The 15,052-nt window shown below is 33.7% G+C and overlaps 1 protein-coding gene across 1 annotated transcript in view; it reads left to right on the top strand.

Moving 5' to 3' along the window:
* ACTR3 (actin related protein 3) overlaps positions 1 to 15,052 on the top strand; it is a 57,433-nt gene that overhangs the window by 29,337 nt on the left and 13,044 nt on the right. Inside the window, exons 4-8 of the mRNA XM_077861462.1 lie at positions 1,736 to 1,846; positions 5,207 to 5,302; positions 6,974 to 7,081; positions 10,263 to 10,406; positions 12,331 to 12,504. Coding sequence (XP_077717588.1) covers positions 1,736 to 1,846; positions 5,207 to 5,302; positions 6,974 to 7,081; positions 10,263 to 10,406; positions 12,331 to 12,504 — 633 coding nt within the window. The remainder of the gene's footprint in view (positions 1 to 1,735; positions 1,847 to 5,206; positions 5,303 to 6,973; positions 7,082 to 10,262; positions 10,407 to 12,330; positions 12,505 to 15,052) is intronic.

Genomic DNA, 15,052 nt, shown 5'->3' with positions numbered 1-15,052 from the left:
TATCAAATAAGCTAGCGCCCATATATTATTTACTGTCTTTAGTTACAAGGATGTCATTTGTGACCTTAATAATAATTTTAGAAGAGTGAGAACCATTGAGGCTGGGTAGAGGTAGGTTGGAAATGTTAGGCTAGGAAAAAATGACAGTAATATTCAGTGAAGCTTTTGGCTGTGATTGGGAAGCAAAGATTGTTGAATAGACAAGTTGTGCAGTTAAGATGGAAGAGATGTTTAAATGCTAATGTGAAAGAGCCATTAGATTTAAGTAACAAGAAAAAGATGGAGTCCAATCCAGGTCCTAAGAAAGCTAGAGGGATGGGATCCAGAGCATAAAAGATCTAATTGATATATGGAGGGTCTCTTACATTTTAAAAAAGTGAAACCATTAAGTATGGAATCAGTTTTATAGATTTGGTGAAGGGATGTTAGATTCCTGACTTTTGGCCTCTGCTTTCTCTGTGAAATACAGGTGACATAATCTCTGCTGCCCAGGTTGTCGGGTTAGGAGGTAAAATACAAGTAATAGGGAGAACATTTAAAATTATCATTGTAAAGAGTGAAGATGAACAGAGTAAGGGAAACGGTTGTCAGGCAAAGTTAGGTTCACTTGAGAATAGCAATTTAGTTTTATCCACCTCGTTATGTAATGTATGTGACTTCAGTGTAATCACATTCTGGATATAGGCAAATTTAACGTAGGGTCATGCTAGGTTGGGTTTTGATAGGTGGAATGAGAAAAGGAAATATGTATAGATGAAGTGATGGAGCATAAAATCTAAACTGTGTACGTGTGCATGTGTGTGTGTCTGTGTTTTCAGGTTTGATGGCTAGGGAATAATTTTACAAGAACCAGTGAACTGCAAGTTTAATTATGATCAAGAGTATTGTGGGCTGCTAGAATATGCTAGAAGAGGAGGTTGTGATCCAAGAGGGGTATATTTGGATTTCAGGAATTTAGAGATGTGATAGTGATACTAAGATATAAACTGCGGCCAGAATGAAAAAGACATCTTTAAAGATGATGAAGTCAGTAAGCTAAGAGGCCAGAGTTTTTCTGCAGTGAATCTGTTCTTTTAAACACATTTTTAAGTCTTTGGAAGACTTAAATGCTGCAAACAAACCAGAACAATAAAGCTTCTTTCAATCTTTATTCCTAATCTTTTCCTCAGTCTCTTAGCTATTGTTTTCCTCTTTCTTTTAAAACCATACTTCTTGGGGCACCAGGATGGCTCAGTGGGTTAAGCATCTGCTTTTGATTTTTGATCAGCTCATGATTTCAGGGTCCTGAGGTTGGGTTCAGTTGGCTTGAGATTCTTTTCTCCCTCTCCCTCTCCCCCTGCTCACCCCTGTGCTCTCTGTCCCTCTCTTATCAAATAAATAAAATCTTCAATCCCCCCCGCCAGTAACGTTTTATTTAGTCAGATTATTTTAATACAGATTAAGCTCTTTGTTAAATGCAATTGCATATATGATAATCTTCATCCTTCTTGATTGTCTATCACAGGATTGCTCTGATGATTCTCTTAACATTTACATTATGTATTTTAATTGAATCATCTGAAAATGTTGTTGGAATAATTTAATTGATCTCTAAATAGTAAAGTATGCGTCTCCTAAGGATAATCTACATCATTAAATCACACATGAAAAATGCTGTCCTGGTTTAATATTCTCCTTTTTTGGTAGTTTTATTTACTTTTGATATTAAGATCTCATTTGTGTTTTGTTTTGATAGTGGCCAATTCGCCATGGTATAGTTGAAGATTGGGACTTGATGGAAAGGTTTATGGAACAAGTGATCTTTAAATATTTAAGGGCAGAACCAGAAGATCATTATTTTCTTTTGGTAAGTACAAATTATAATTTCACCAAGGACGTTTTTGAAAAAAACATAATGAGAATGTTTTCATCACATTTATACTCACTAGGGCATACTTTGTTGTTTATTAAATTGTTCTGTGTCTAAAAGACTTCATTATAATGCTGTATTGTCTTTAAGATCATCCACTTCTGGGTTCCAATAGTTACGATACATTGAAGCACCAAGGTTTAGGCACTTAGAAAGTTCTTTTCATAATTAATATGTAATCTTTATGATAGGAACAGTAAGGTTCAAAAAATATTTGGGAATATGGCTCTTTGCTTTTTTAAATAACTCATCTGATTATTTATTTTATTGGTAATTCTTGGCAACAGAAATACAATATATAGTTTACAAAAATCCAATGCTGTAAGATTTAAAACAAAAAAATAGCACTCTGCTTTCTCACCTTTCCCAGCCTTTGATTCATAGTCTCTAGAGACAAACACTTTAAATTTTTAAAGAGCTTTTTATGATCATTATCTCATAAATTTAAACATGTTTTCTATTTCTTATTTATTTAAATATTAGACACTAATGCTTTCTAGTAGGAAAGGTGAGGATATTTTGTTCCTTTTATCCTCCTTCTCAACATAGAATCCCTATCTTCCCCCCTCCCTATAGAATAGACATGGAATCAATATTCCATTGATTTTATTTTACTGTAATTCGTGAATATTGTTTATAGACCATAAACATAAAGTTGAAAGAACTTTATGGTAGATACCCACATATACATAACCTAGATGCAAATATTAATTTTATTATAATTACTTTATGACGTCTAGCAGGTTATCCATCCATCACTCCATTTTATATTTTTAATTACTTCAGAATGAGTTGCAGATGGGGTAATTTCACCCCTAAGTACACTAGCATGCATATCACCAACTAGAGTTCATTATTTATAGTTCTTTTATGTATATAAAGTTCACAAATTCACATGCTATAAAATGTACAAATCTTAACGCTAGCATTCTATGAGTATTGAGCAGGCATTGGCAAACTTTCTCTGAAGGACCAGATAGCAAATATTTTTGGCTTTGAATGCCATATGGTCTCTGTTGCAGCTATTGAGCTCTGCTATTGTAACAGGAAAAGCTGCCTTAGACAGTACTTCAGTGTGTTCCAATAAAATTGTATCTACAAAAACAAGTGATGAGATGGATTTGTCTTACAGGATGCATGATGTTGTTTGCCATCTCCTGATTTTAACAGATGCATACATTTGTGTAAACAAAACTCTTGTCAAGATAGAGAACAGTAACACCAATAAAAAATAAATTAAAAAAATAAACAAAAATATCTAAAAAAAAAAAAAGAGAACATTACTATCAGCCTAGAAAGTTTTCTGATGTCCTTTCCTGATTAATTCCTGCTCCTATGTTCTAGAGGCAACCACTGTTCTGATTTTTTCCAGCGTAGATTGGTTTTGCTTATATTTGAAATTTATATAAATGAAATTATACAAGATGTGCTCTTTGGTAAGACTTCATTCAGCGTAATCTTTGAGACTCATTCACATTGTTTCATATACCAGTAATTTGCTGGGTCAAATTCTATGGTATGAATATGCCTCACTATCCATTTTCTTGTTGGTGATTACCTGGACTGTTTCCAGTTTTTGACTATTAAGAATATTTTGGTTACTACAAACATTCTTAAATCTTTTTGTGGACATACTTTGATTTGTCTTGTATAAGTACCTGGATATCAAATTACTCTATTATAGGATAGGTGTGTGGTTGGTTTTATAGGTAACATTCAGAACTTTTTCCAAGGGGTTGTACCTTTTTGCACACCCACCAACAATGTGTTAGCAATCTGGTTGCTCTATGTTCTATCCAACATTGGTGTGTCAGTCTTTTTAATTTTAGCCATTCTGGTGGGTGTGTAAGATTTTTCATTTTGGTTTTAATTTGCATTTTCCTGATGACTAATGATGTTGAGCACTTTTTCATGTGCTTATTAGCTTTTTGTATATTTTCACTGGGAGGGTTTCTTTTTCTTTATTGGGAGGGTTTCTGATTATATTTTATTTTATATAGAGCTTCTGTTTTTCTTGGAGTTTATAATTTAACTGGCTTGGCTTTTTCAGTTTGCTTTTATCTTATATGTACCTATCACTAAGTTATCTCCAAAGCTTTGAACATAGTTCCAAAACTCTTTCAAATAAGTTTAAACACATCAGGTAGTTTAGCTATTAAAAGGTTTTATGGAGATGCCTAGGTGGCTCAGCGGTTGAGCATCTGCTTTTGGCTTAGGGCATGATCCCACGGTCCCGGGATTGAGTCCCACATCAGGCTCCCTGCGTGTAGCCTGCTTTTCCTTCTCCCCCTCTCTCTCTGTGTCTCTCATGAGTGAATAAATAAAATCTTTTTTTTTTAAAAAGGTTTTACGTACATACAGAGTCTACTCTAAGTTGACCATTGTCTTTAAAACTTTATAGTATTTTTTAAATTAACAAAAAATGTTTTAATTGGCAATATATTCAAGTGTTATCCATGTTTCTTTCTGTAATTTGTGCCCTTAAAATTTAAGGAATCATTCTTACCTCAAGGTCAAAAACATTATTCTTTTATATTTTCTAAAGTTTAAAAGGTTTGCCTTTCAGTTTAAATATTTGAGATAACAAAAAAGATTGTCAAATCTGATTCATAAGAATCAGAAGTCTTGCCCTGTTTCATGGTTTAATAATTTAAATGGTTTAACTAATCATGAGGCATAGGTGAAACATGAAGTGTGGGATTGTAAGTACTGTTTCAGCTCAGTGTTCTCTTGCCTCATTAGAATGTATTCTGGCCCAGACTTAATCTGCAGGTTTCTAAATGATGTATGTGAACTGAAGAGAACTGTGTAAATATCTCCATGTTAATACTCTTAACAGTTATATAACTTAAATAACATTTTCCAAAAAGCCATGGCATAAATTTGTAGAATCTTAGCTTATTTACTTTAGTTGTAAACAGACTAGGTACATCCTGCTAAAAAACCTTTCATAGATGAGAACTCTGCCACTAGCAAACACCATTGGTATTTCTCCCTGGGGATCTGTCATTACCCTTTTATAAGATGATTTGACCAAGTCTTTTATTCCTTTTATCAGTGTTTAATGGGGTAACATAGGGATTCCATTTCTTTTTTTGTGTGAATAACTATATTGTTTCCATATATGCAATACATCTGTTTGAATTCTTTATATAGTTTCTCTTTGGTCTATATGTCTATTTTTGTACCTCTAAGTTTAAGATTTTTAAATAAAATATTTGACATAAATTATGTTATTTAAAAATTGCCTATAAAATTGTCAAAATAATCTGGTCTTGTCTATATTCAATTTAATAGACTGAACCTCCACTGAATACTCCAGAAAACAGGGAATATACTGCTGAAATAATGTTTGAGTCCTTCAATGTTCCAGGCTTGTACATTGCTGTGCAGGTAAGCAAGTTCATAAGTCAAGATAAGCTTGACTCTTGAATTTTTATCTGGTTTAATTCACTCTTAAAAATACATATATTTTTTATAACCTTGTGGCATATCATAGCTCTCTCCTGAATCAATAATTTAGAAATCATAAGAAATAGAGTTAGTCAGCAAAAGAGAAATGTTGAAGGAAGTAAATTAATGATCTTTAGATAATTCAAGGCTTCTCATGGGACAGAAATAGGAAAGTAAGATTTATCGAGTGTTTCTTCTAGGTCAAGAATTTTATATACATATTCATTTATCCTTGAAACATTTGTTGTGTCCTTATTTCATAGTTTGTTTTGATTGACTTACTACTAGGTATATTTGACCACCTTCTCCTTTGTGCCTCTCTGTATTCTGTATATCATAATTCCCTGTACTGTTTTTCGAACATTTACTTTGTAAATGTATCTTCATGGACTGGCTTCTCTGCCACTTCCCAGGATCACAACTCAGCTCTTATTTTTTCAACCTGTAGGGAATGTGATGCCTAGCATCTCACAAATGCGTAATATGTTTGTAAACTATTGTATAGTTCTCTTAGGTAACAATGATTATGGTGTGTGATTCTGTGTTAAAAAAAGGAGGATGGCCTAGATAACTTTCTAGGTCCCTTTCAGCTATTATATTGCAAGTAGGTAAAATAAAGCCAGTTTAGCTCTGTTTTTAATTATTGGCTATGTATCTTGTTTGATGCTTGGATTGTATGAAATTCAGTTTTTAAAAAATGGGCTAGCTGTGTTAAGTTGTAAATTTAAAAGAATTATACTTTATTGCCCATGCCAATATTTTTCATAGAAAAATATAATTTCACCAACTTCGTTTCCCAACTAAATAGTAATATTTAGAAGTGTATAATGGCTTTTTTGGTGGTTAAATAACTTGTTATATATTCCTGAATGCATGTCGCATTGAGAAAATTTGGAACTAATCTCATGATAGAGATACTTGTTTATAGCTATCTGTCTATAGAGTAACTGGTGATTGGGTGTTTGTATTTCTTTACCTTACTTACACTTTATTTTGTGGTTTGTATACAGCCTAGCCCATATTAGCATAGAGTCCTGGCATTCTTAGTATTGTCATACTTCATATTAGTCTTCCCCATTCTTGCCCTCGTAAAAACATGGAAAATATACAAATATGCCCCTAAAAGTAAATACAAGCTTGTAAGTTTGTCTTAAAACGATGTGAATAATTTTATTGCATAATGTAAAATAATTGTGTATTCTCTTGCCAAAGATTACTGTAGTTGACCCTTGAACAACACAGGTTTGAACTGCTTAGGTCCTCTTATATGTGGAGTTTTGAAAATAAATACAGTACTGTAAGTGTTTATCTTCCTTACCATTTTCTTAACATTTTTTTTTCTCTAACTTATTTTATTGTAAGAATACAGTATATGATGCAACCTAAAAAAAAATCTGTGTCATTTGTTTATTGGTATGGCTTCTGGTCAACAGTACACTACAGTTTTGGGGAGTTAGAAGTTATACTTGGATTTTTAATTGCTTGTGTTGGAGGGATCAGTGCCCCTAACCCTGTTGGTGTTAAAATTTAAATACTCCATTGAAATTTTTTTCTATTAACTTTTTGTGCTTGTTTTTATTTTCTTGCCTGTCATATTTCTTTTTGTCTAAGGCTGTTCTTGCCTTAGCTGCATCTTGGACCTCAAGACAAGTAGGAGAACGGACATTGACCGGTACAGTAATAGACAGTGGAGATGGTGTCACTCATGTCATTCCTGTGGTAAGGATATTTTAAAATTACCACACAATCCTAACATATAACAAATCGGTGAATTGGATATTCCTATGTTTTGTTTTCTTTTCCTTCTCTACTTTCTTTTAAATTAATGGAGTATTTTTTTACAATTCTACTTTAGTAGACTTATTAGCTATGTTCTACTTCTTTGTTACTGTCATTTGCTTATTTTTTGGTGGTTGCTTTAGGGTCTATATAATAAACATCTCTAACTTATCTAATCACAAATAATGTTCTATTTTATGAATAGGAATTGTACAACGTACTTCTGCACTGTAGTTGTCACTATTTTACTTCTACATGTTATAAACTTTATAGTATGTTATTAATTTGTTTCATTTTAAGTGGTTTTAGTTCTCTTAGGGCTGGTATAACAAAATACTGCAGACTGAGTGGCTCAAACAATAGAAAATTAATTTTTTCACAGATGGAGGCAATAAAATCTGAGATGAAGGTGTTGGCAGGGTTGATTATCTAGATGGTCTAATTTTTTCCATTTGTCTGCACATAGTCGTCTTGTGTGTCTGTGTCCCAATCTTTTCTTTTAAGAACATAAGTCATATCAGATTAGGACCCACTCTAATCATCTCATTTTAACTTACCTCTTTAAAGTTTCTGTCTCCAAATACAATCACATTGTGAAGTATTGGGGGATAGCACTTCAACATAAGAATTTTGGGAGAGGTAGGACTTGTCAACTGAGACCAAATCATCATCATTTAAAGAGATTTTGAAAAAGATAAATTTTTTTGTATATATACACTTAACATTTCCAGTGCTTATTTCCTTTGGAAGGTCCAGATTTCCATCTAGCATCATTTTCTTTCTGCCAGAATGATGGCCTTGAGCACTGCCTTAAAAAAGGGGGGGGGGAGTGGTGGATTCAATTAATTAATTAATTAATTAATTAATTTTAGAGAGCATGTGGGGGTTGAGGGGGAGGGAGAGAGATGGCCAAGCAGACTCCCACTGAGCCTGGAGCCATCCGTATGGGACCAGTCCTGCAACCCTGAGACCATGACCTGAGCTGAAATCCTGAGCCACCCAGGTGCCCCTGGCCTTTAGCATATATTAGTGTACTGGTCTACTGATTGTGAACTCTTGGATCTTATTTTCATTCTTTGAAAAGGTATTTTACGTTCATTTTTGAAAGGTATTTTTACTTGATGTAGAATTTTATATGTTGATAGTTTTTTCCTGTTAGTATTTTAAAGATGGACTTCTACTGTGTTTTGGCCTACATTGTTTCTGAAAATAAGTCTGTTGCCAGTGCTATGCTTGTTTCTTTGTGCTATTTCTTGTCTAGCTGTTTTCAAGATTGTGATGTACCTAAATGTGTTCTTTCCTTCCCCCTTCCATTTCTTCTTGGATTTGTTGAGCTTCTTGAATTTATAGCTTTGTAGTTTTTATCATACCTGAAAAGTTTTTCCTGTATTATTTCTAAACATTTTTTTCCCTTCTTTTCCTCCTTATCCTTAGGTACTCCAGTTACATGTCTCTTAAGCTGCATGAAGTTGTCTTACAGTTTTACTAATGCTCTGTTCATTTTTTTCCTGATCTTTTCTTTTTCTGTATCATTTTGAATAGTTCTTTGTCTTCAAGTTCACTTTTTTCTTTATTCTATAATGACATTTACGGTATTTTTTATTTCAGATATTTTATTTTTCTCTAGAGAAGTTTTCTTTGGGTCTTTTTTATGTCTTCCTTTCTCTCTGGCTCACATTTCCATTGATCTTCATCATGTGGAACATATAGTAGTTGTTTTAATGTCCTTGTCTACTAATGCTATTATCTTTGATATTTCTGTTTCTTTCTCTTGATTTTTCCCCCCCAGTCAAGGGTTATTTTCTAGTTTCTTTGCTTGCTTATAATTTTTCATTGGGTACTATATGTTCACATTGTTATGTCCTAGATGTGGGGACTTTTAAAAATCTTTTCTGAGGGTCCCCCCCGCCCCCCCCGGGACATAGTTATTAGGAGTCCGTTTGATCCTTTCAGGGGCTCCTTTTAACTGTTATTGAACAAATCCAGAACAATCTTCTGTTTGGTTCTACTTTGTATCCACTCTTGAGGAAATACTCTTCTGGGGATTTTACTCAGTGCCATGTGTTTGAGGTCTTTAAACTCTGGCTAAATGAGAACGTAAACTATTCCCAGCTGTGTGTAAGCTTGGGGATTATTTTTGTTCCTACCTTTCCAGAGGTTCTTCCTCTGGCCTTGATGGTTTCCTAACATGAATGTATGATTACTAGTCAGCTAAGGTGTTACTTTGTACATCTCAGAGCTCTGTGTCAACTGCAGCTCTTTCAGCCATTTTGACTTCCCTGAAATCTAAATTCTGTATCCTCAACTTAATGAAACTATTTGACTCTTCTTGGGCTCACTCTCCTGTTATCACTGTCTGGGAACTCTTCCTAAGCAATGAGATGGGATGTTTATAGCACTCATCTTATTTGTTTTCCCTTCTCATTGGGAACTTTGCCCTAGTCTGTCTGCCTGTTTAGAGTCTGAAAACTATTTCATTTACTTTGTCCTGTTTTTAAATTTAAGGTGAGAGGATATATATCCAATCCCTAATACTCTGTCATGGATGGATGAGGACATTCTTAATATTCTTCGTTAATGAAATTTAATTTTGTTACATTGTATTTTGTACTTCTGACTCCTGTCAGTACTTTTATGAATTCATTGTATAGAATTTAATTATTTGACATTATGGTACTGCATAGAATGCTTCATTCCTTTGAAATTGCTGCCTACTTCATTAGGAAAAATAAGTTGGTGGATTAATGGTCAAATTTCCTCCAATGCTACCTAAATTGTTTACTGAAGTAATAAAAGATTTTAAAATAATTTCCTATCTGGTCTGCTGTCAAAACATTTAAAACTTCTGAAACTCATTATTTCCATGTTCAGTCATTTCAGGCTTACTTAGAAACTCTTACCAGTAAAAGAATAAGTTGCTGGCCATTCTTGTTCATAATATCTGTACAGTATTACAAATTCTACAATACAGTATTTTGAGGAATAAAGACTAGAAGAATTTTCCTGGGATAAAGCAATACTTGGAAACATAAACACACTAATGAGAAATTAATAGCTATTTAGGTTAATTTTGAAATCCTTGAAAGTTAATTTACCAATTTTCTTTTTTTTTTTTATCTAGGCTGAAGGGTATGTGATTGGCAGCTGTATTAAGCACATTCCGATTGCAGGACGAGATATAACATATTTTATTCAGCAGTTGCTGAGAGACCGAGAAGTAGGAATCCCTCCAGAACAATCCTTGGAAACTGCTAAGGCTGTAAAGGTAAAAAGTAATGAGAGAGTAACTCAGTTAGAAATTAAAATCAAATTTACAACATTAACATGAAAAACTCTCAGGTTAACAATAGTACTTAAACCCTTTGTTTAGCCAGTTATAGATTATTACTCTTAGTTATATATATGTTTTCTCTGTATTTCTTATAAGGAAGTTTTCCAGGATTATCAACCCTGTGTCTGTTATCTCCACATTTCACATTTGAGTCAAGAAATGATACCAACTGAGTTTAACTTATATTTTTGTGATTTTTTTTCCCTATAGTACAAATAATTAGTTCACTTCAGAGTCCTTGTATCTCGATTTCTTCATTGGATTCTTTATAGTAATCCTAACGTTTTTAAATCTGTAACAATTGGGCAGCCTGGGTGGCTCAGCGGTTCAGCGCCGCCTTCAGCCCAGGGTATGATCCTGGAGACCCAGGATTGAATCCCACGTTGGGCTCCCTGCCTGGAGCCTGTTTCTCCCTCCTCCTGTGTCTCTGCCTATCTCTCTCTCTGTGTCTCTCATGAATAAATAAATAAAATCTTAAAAAAAAAATCTGTTAAAATTTCTTAATATATATAATTATTTCATTTCACTGTAGAATAGAAGTGCTGTGTTTGGCTCAAGTGATATGGTAAATAGAAGAAAAATGTGAAAGCTATTTAAGATAATTTAATAATTTGTATAAAAGTCTCTGTTAGATCAGCGCTTCATGTAAGCTGTCAAAATACTTAGCATTACTTTTTAAATTTATCATTTACCAACATACCTAAAAAAATTTCAGTGGGTTTCTCAATATGTTTTCAGTATGTGAAAGCAAAACTGCCCCAGCAAAAATAACTTTATTTATTTGTCTATCTTTGCCTGATTATAGAGTTTCTTTCCCTCTTAAAGATTAGGAATGAAAAGGAACTCACAACTTCCTAATAGTAAAGGGATTACAAAATGGCTGCCAAAACCCACCCAAGGGGTGGCATCAAAATTAAATCTGTAAAAAATTAACATGAACGTTACTGTTTCAACATCTTTGGGAAGCCTGTGGAGTTTAAAAAACAAAAGCACCAAGGTTTCGAATCTGTTTTAGAGAATACTGATACTCAGGCTGAATGTCTTTTAAGAATTATTTCCATGAATTCCTACTTCCAAGGTTTGGAGAAAAAGGACCTACAATAACATAATCAAATTGTCCTTTGTTTTCCACATTTTTTTCTTTTATGTCTTTTGATTATAAGTAATATTTGCATCTATTTGGATTAGAATTCTTGATATACAAAAATCTGTGAAATGTGTGTTTTTCTTTTAAAAAAAATGAGACTTGGATTCAGGAGTTCATAAGTTGCAAATAGAATGTTATAACCCGTGACATTTTTGAATTGAATTTTGATGAAAACTTTTATTTAGGACTTATAACCAGATATGCAACAATTTAGCATTGTAGGTGATACAGTAAAGAACAAGTTTTTATTTTCAGTCTTTTTTTTTTTCTAATTTACATAGACCATATTTAGTTTTGTTCTAGAAAAGTTTTAAGGAATAAAGATCTATATTAATTTGTAGGTTATATTGACTATTATTTATTCTCCAATCCTGTATGTATATTTTCTCCTCTCTAGAATGCAAACTCCATTACTTAAACAGTATAAAATGCTGAATGATGTTAATGAATGTTTTCATGAAATAACCTTGAGATATAGATTGTCTCTTTAGTTGGTCAAGTCTTAATTTATATATGAAGCCAGGAATTAAGTGTAGGAGATGAGTTGTTGAGTTGTACTAACCATATGCTAATATCCTAACAAAAAATTTTCTTGAACTTAATTTCTTTACAAAGATATTTGTTCTTTTGATTCTTTTGAAAGAAAATGTATCATTCTTTTTTACTGTTCATAAAATGAGGAAATAATAACTCATTTCTTTGTTTTCCTAGGAGCGCTATAGTTATGTCTGCCCAGATTTAGTAAAAGAATTTAACAAATATGACACAGATGGATCAAAGTGGATTAAGCAATATACTGGAATCAATGCTATCTCAAAGAAAGAATTTTCTATTGATGTTGGTTATGAGAGATTCTTGGGACCCGAAATCTTTTTTCATCCAGAGGTAAAATATTTTTTTTTAAAGATGGAATTCTTTTGAAATATTCAGCAGAAATTATCAGTCATCTAGAAGAAATTTAGTAAAGAGTTAATCTTAGGGCCTTTCTTTTGTATACTAAAATGCTGTAGTGAGTTATCATTTTTAAGAGGAAATTTTGCCTATGTTGAAATAGGCTAAACAAGTTACTGTTTTTAATACATTTAGAAAACTAAAACTTGTATTTTTAATATTTGTGGCTTATGTGGGGTCTTGGAAAGAGGAGAACCTTTAAAACTTATGACCATTAAAATAAAATATTTTGGGAAAAGTTTTAGAACTACCAGTGCCCCCATATAAAATGACCATTAAACCAAGAACCATTAGTTGACTATCATAACAAAATATTTACTAGTAAAATAGTTTTCTGTCTCTTTGAAATGTTAGTAACATACAGGTTTTATTATATAACAAATATGTACTTTTAATAATGAAAAATTCTTCCAATAACTTAGTATAAGAAATTTATTAATAGAATTACTAAATGCCTATTTGATTCTTTGGCATTTAAAAATAGTTATTTTACAGTATTATTTAATCATTTAGCAAATAGTAAGTGAATACAATTTTCATGGTCTGAGTTTAAGCGTGGAATATTTAAAGATGAAAAACTATTTTATATTGCTCTTACTGAGCTCAGAGAATAAGGGAGATGAGTTTCTAAACAAGTATAGTTGCTTTAATAAATGCATGGGTTTGCGAAGGGCATAGGAACAAAGAGTATCTAAATCTGCTTGGGAGAACTAGGAATATTTCTTAGAGAAGGTGACAGTTGACCAGAGACTTCAAGGGTGAATAGGTATTTGTCAGGTATGTTAGGGGAGTATATTTCTGGCAGAGCAGATAGGCTGGGTAGAAATCTGGAATAGGAGAGAGCTAAGTAATAAAATTGTAAAGGAAGGGAGCGATGGGAAATGGGTCAGATAGGTATTCATGAGGGACTACTATGCTAGAGAAAGGAGTTTACTGGATTCTGTAGTTGTGCAGAAATCTTTATTGTAAATGACAATTATGTACAGTATTAAAAAGGTCACTCTCACTTTACTGGCTTGGATGGTTTGAAACAGGTATGAATTATGTTGGAAACAGGTGAGTTGGGGATCCCTGGGTGGCTCAGTGGTTTAGTGCCTGCCTTCGGCCCAGGGCGTGATCCTGGAGTCTCGGGATTGAGTCCCACGTTGCGCTCCCTGTGTGGAGCCTGCTTCTCCCTCTGCCTGTGTCTCTGCCTCTCTCTCTCTCTCTCTCATGAATAAATAAATAAAATCTTAAAAAAAAAAATAAACAGGTGAGTTTATTGCAGTTTCCAGATGAAGGATAAGTAATGTCAGCAGGTCAATTAGAATGAGAAAGAGGTAAGAGAAGAGCAGTGGAATCAACATGACTTCCTGATTAGTTAGATGTGAGAGATAAAGAAAGAATATGAAGCATCTGTGATGATTACCATATGTGTAACTTGAACAACTGGATGTTGTGCTGTCCACTGAAATTAGGAATTCTGAAGGGGAAGAATGAGGGAGATAGAAATAGATGAGTTTATTATGCATCTTTTAAAAAGTTCAAAAAATAGGAGCACCTGGGTGGCTCAGTCAGTTAAGCATCCCACCTCTTGAGTTCGGCTCAGGTTATGATCTCAGAGTGGTAAGATCGAGCACTGTATTGGTCTCCACACTGTGTTTGGAACTTGTTTAAGATTCTCTCTCTTCTTCTTGCCCCCCACCTTAAAAAAAGAAATAAATAAAAATTAAAAAGTTCAAAAATGAACACTTAGCTTCTAAGGGTTTTGTATTGGATTGTGCGTACTGGAGTGAGCATAGATGTGAAGTCATCACCATATATAGGCCAAAGGAAGAGATTGGCCAGGGAGAAGATGTGGGATGAGAAGAGGAAGAATTGAGTCCTGTTGAACACCAACACTGTGGATAGAGGAGGAGGAACCCACAAAGATGATTGAAGGATACAGAAGGGGAGAAGCCAAGCCAAGGGAGCGTGCTCACACTGAGAGAAGTGAATGCTTAAGGAGGGAGGTTAAATGGTGGGAGTTGCCACATTGAGGTAATAGGGGAAACTTAGAAGTACTCATGGGTTTTTAGCATCCAGATTATTGGCAGTTTGTTGCATTTGAGAATTGACAGTGTGGACATCCTGGGAGGTGACTCTGAAAGAAAAGCAGCATGGCTACTCAGAACTGTTAAGAAGTCAATTGCAAGAATAAGGCAGAAGTTTTGTCTTTAAGAGGTGTTACTCCAGTGGTAAAGAGTTAAGTATGGGTACAGGAAGATGTGGAGTTGGGAAAGGGTAGAGGAGCAAGCAGGTATTTCAGGAGTTTGTTGTCATAGTGCATAATTTTATTTTTCATGAAGGAGAATTAAGTTGCTGTGTTGGGAGAATGAGTTGAATATAAACTTGAGGGCTGGGAGAAAACCGTAACTTCTATTAGCAGTACTGAGGAGAATTGAGAGGGTGACTGTATTAATGTGTGGACACTATAGAAGTTAGAGACCCAGAACTTTCAGTC

Source organism: Canis aureus, chromosome 20 (assembly GCF_053574225.1).
Source record: "Canis aureus isolate CA01 chromosome 20, VMU_Caureus_v.1.0, whole genome shotgun sequence".
In the NCBI taxonomy this organism is placed as follows: domain Eukaryota; kingdom Metazoa; phylum Chordata; class Mammalia; order Carnivora; family Canidae; genus Canis; species Canis aureus.
Note: the sequence above shows the minus strand (reverse complement) of the source record. Positions and strands in the feature narration are given on the sequence as shown.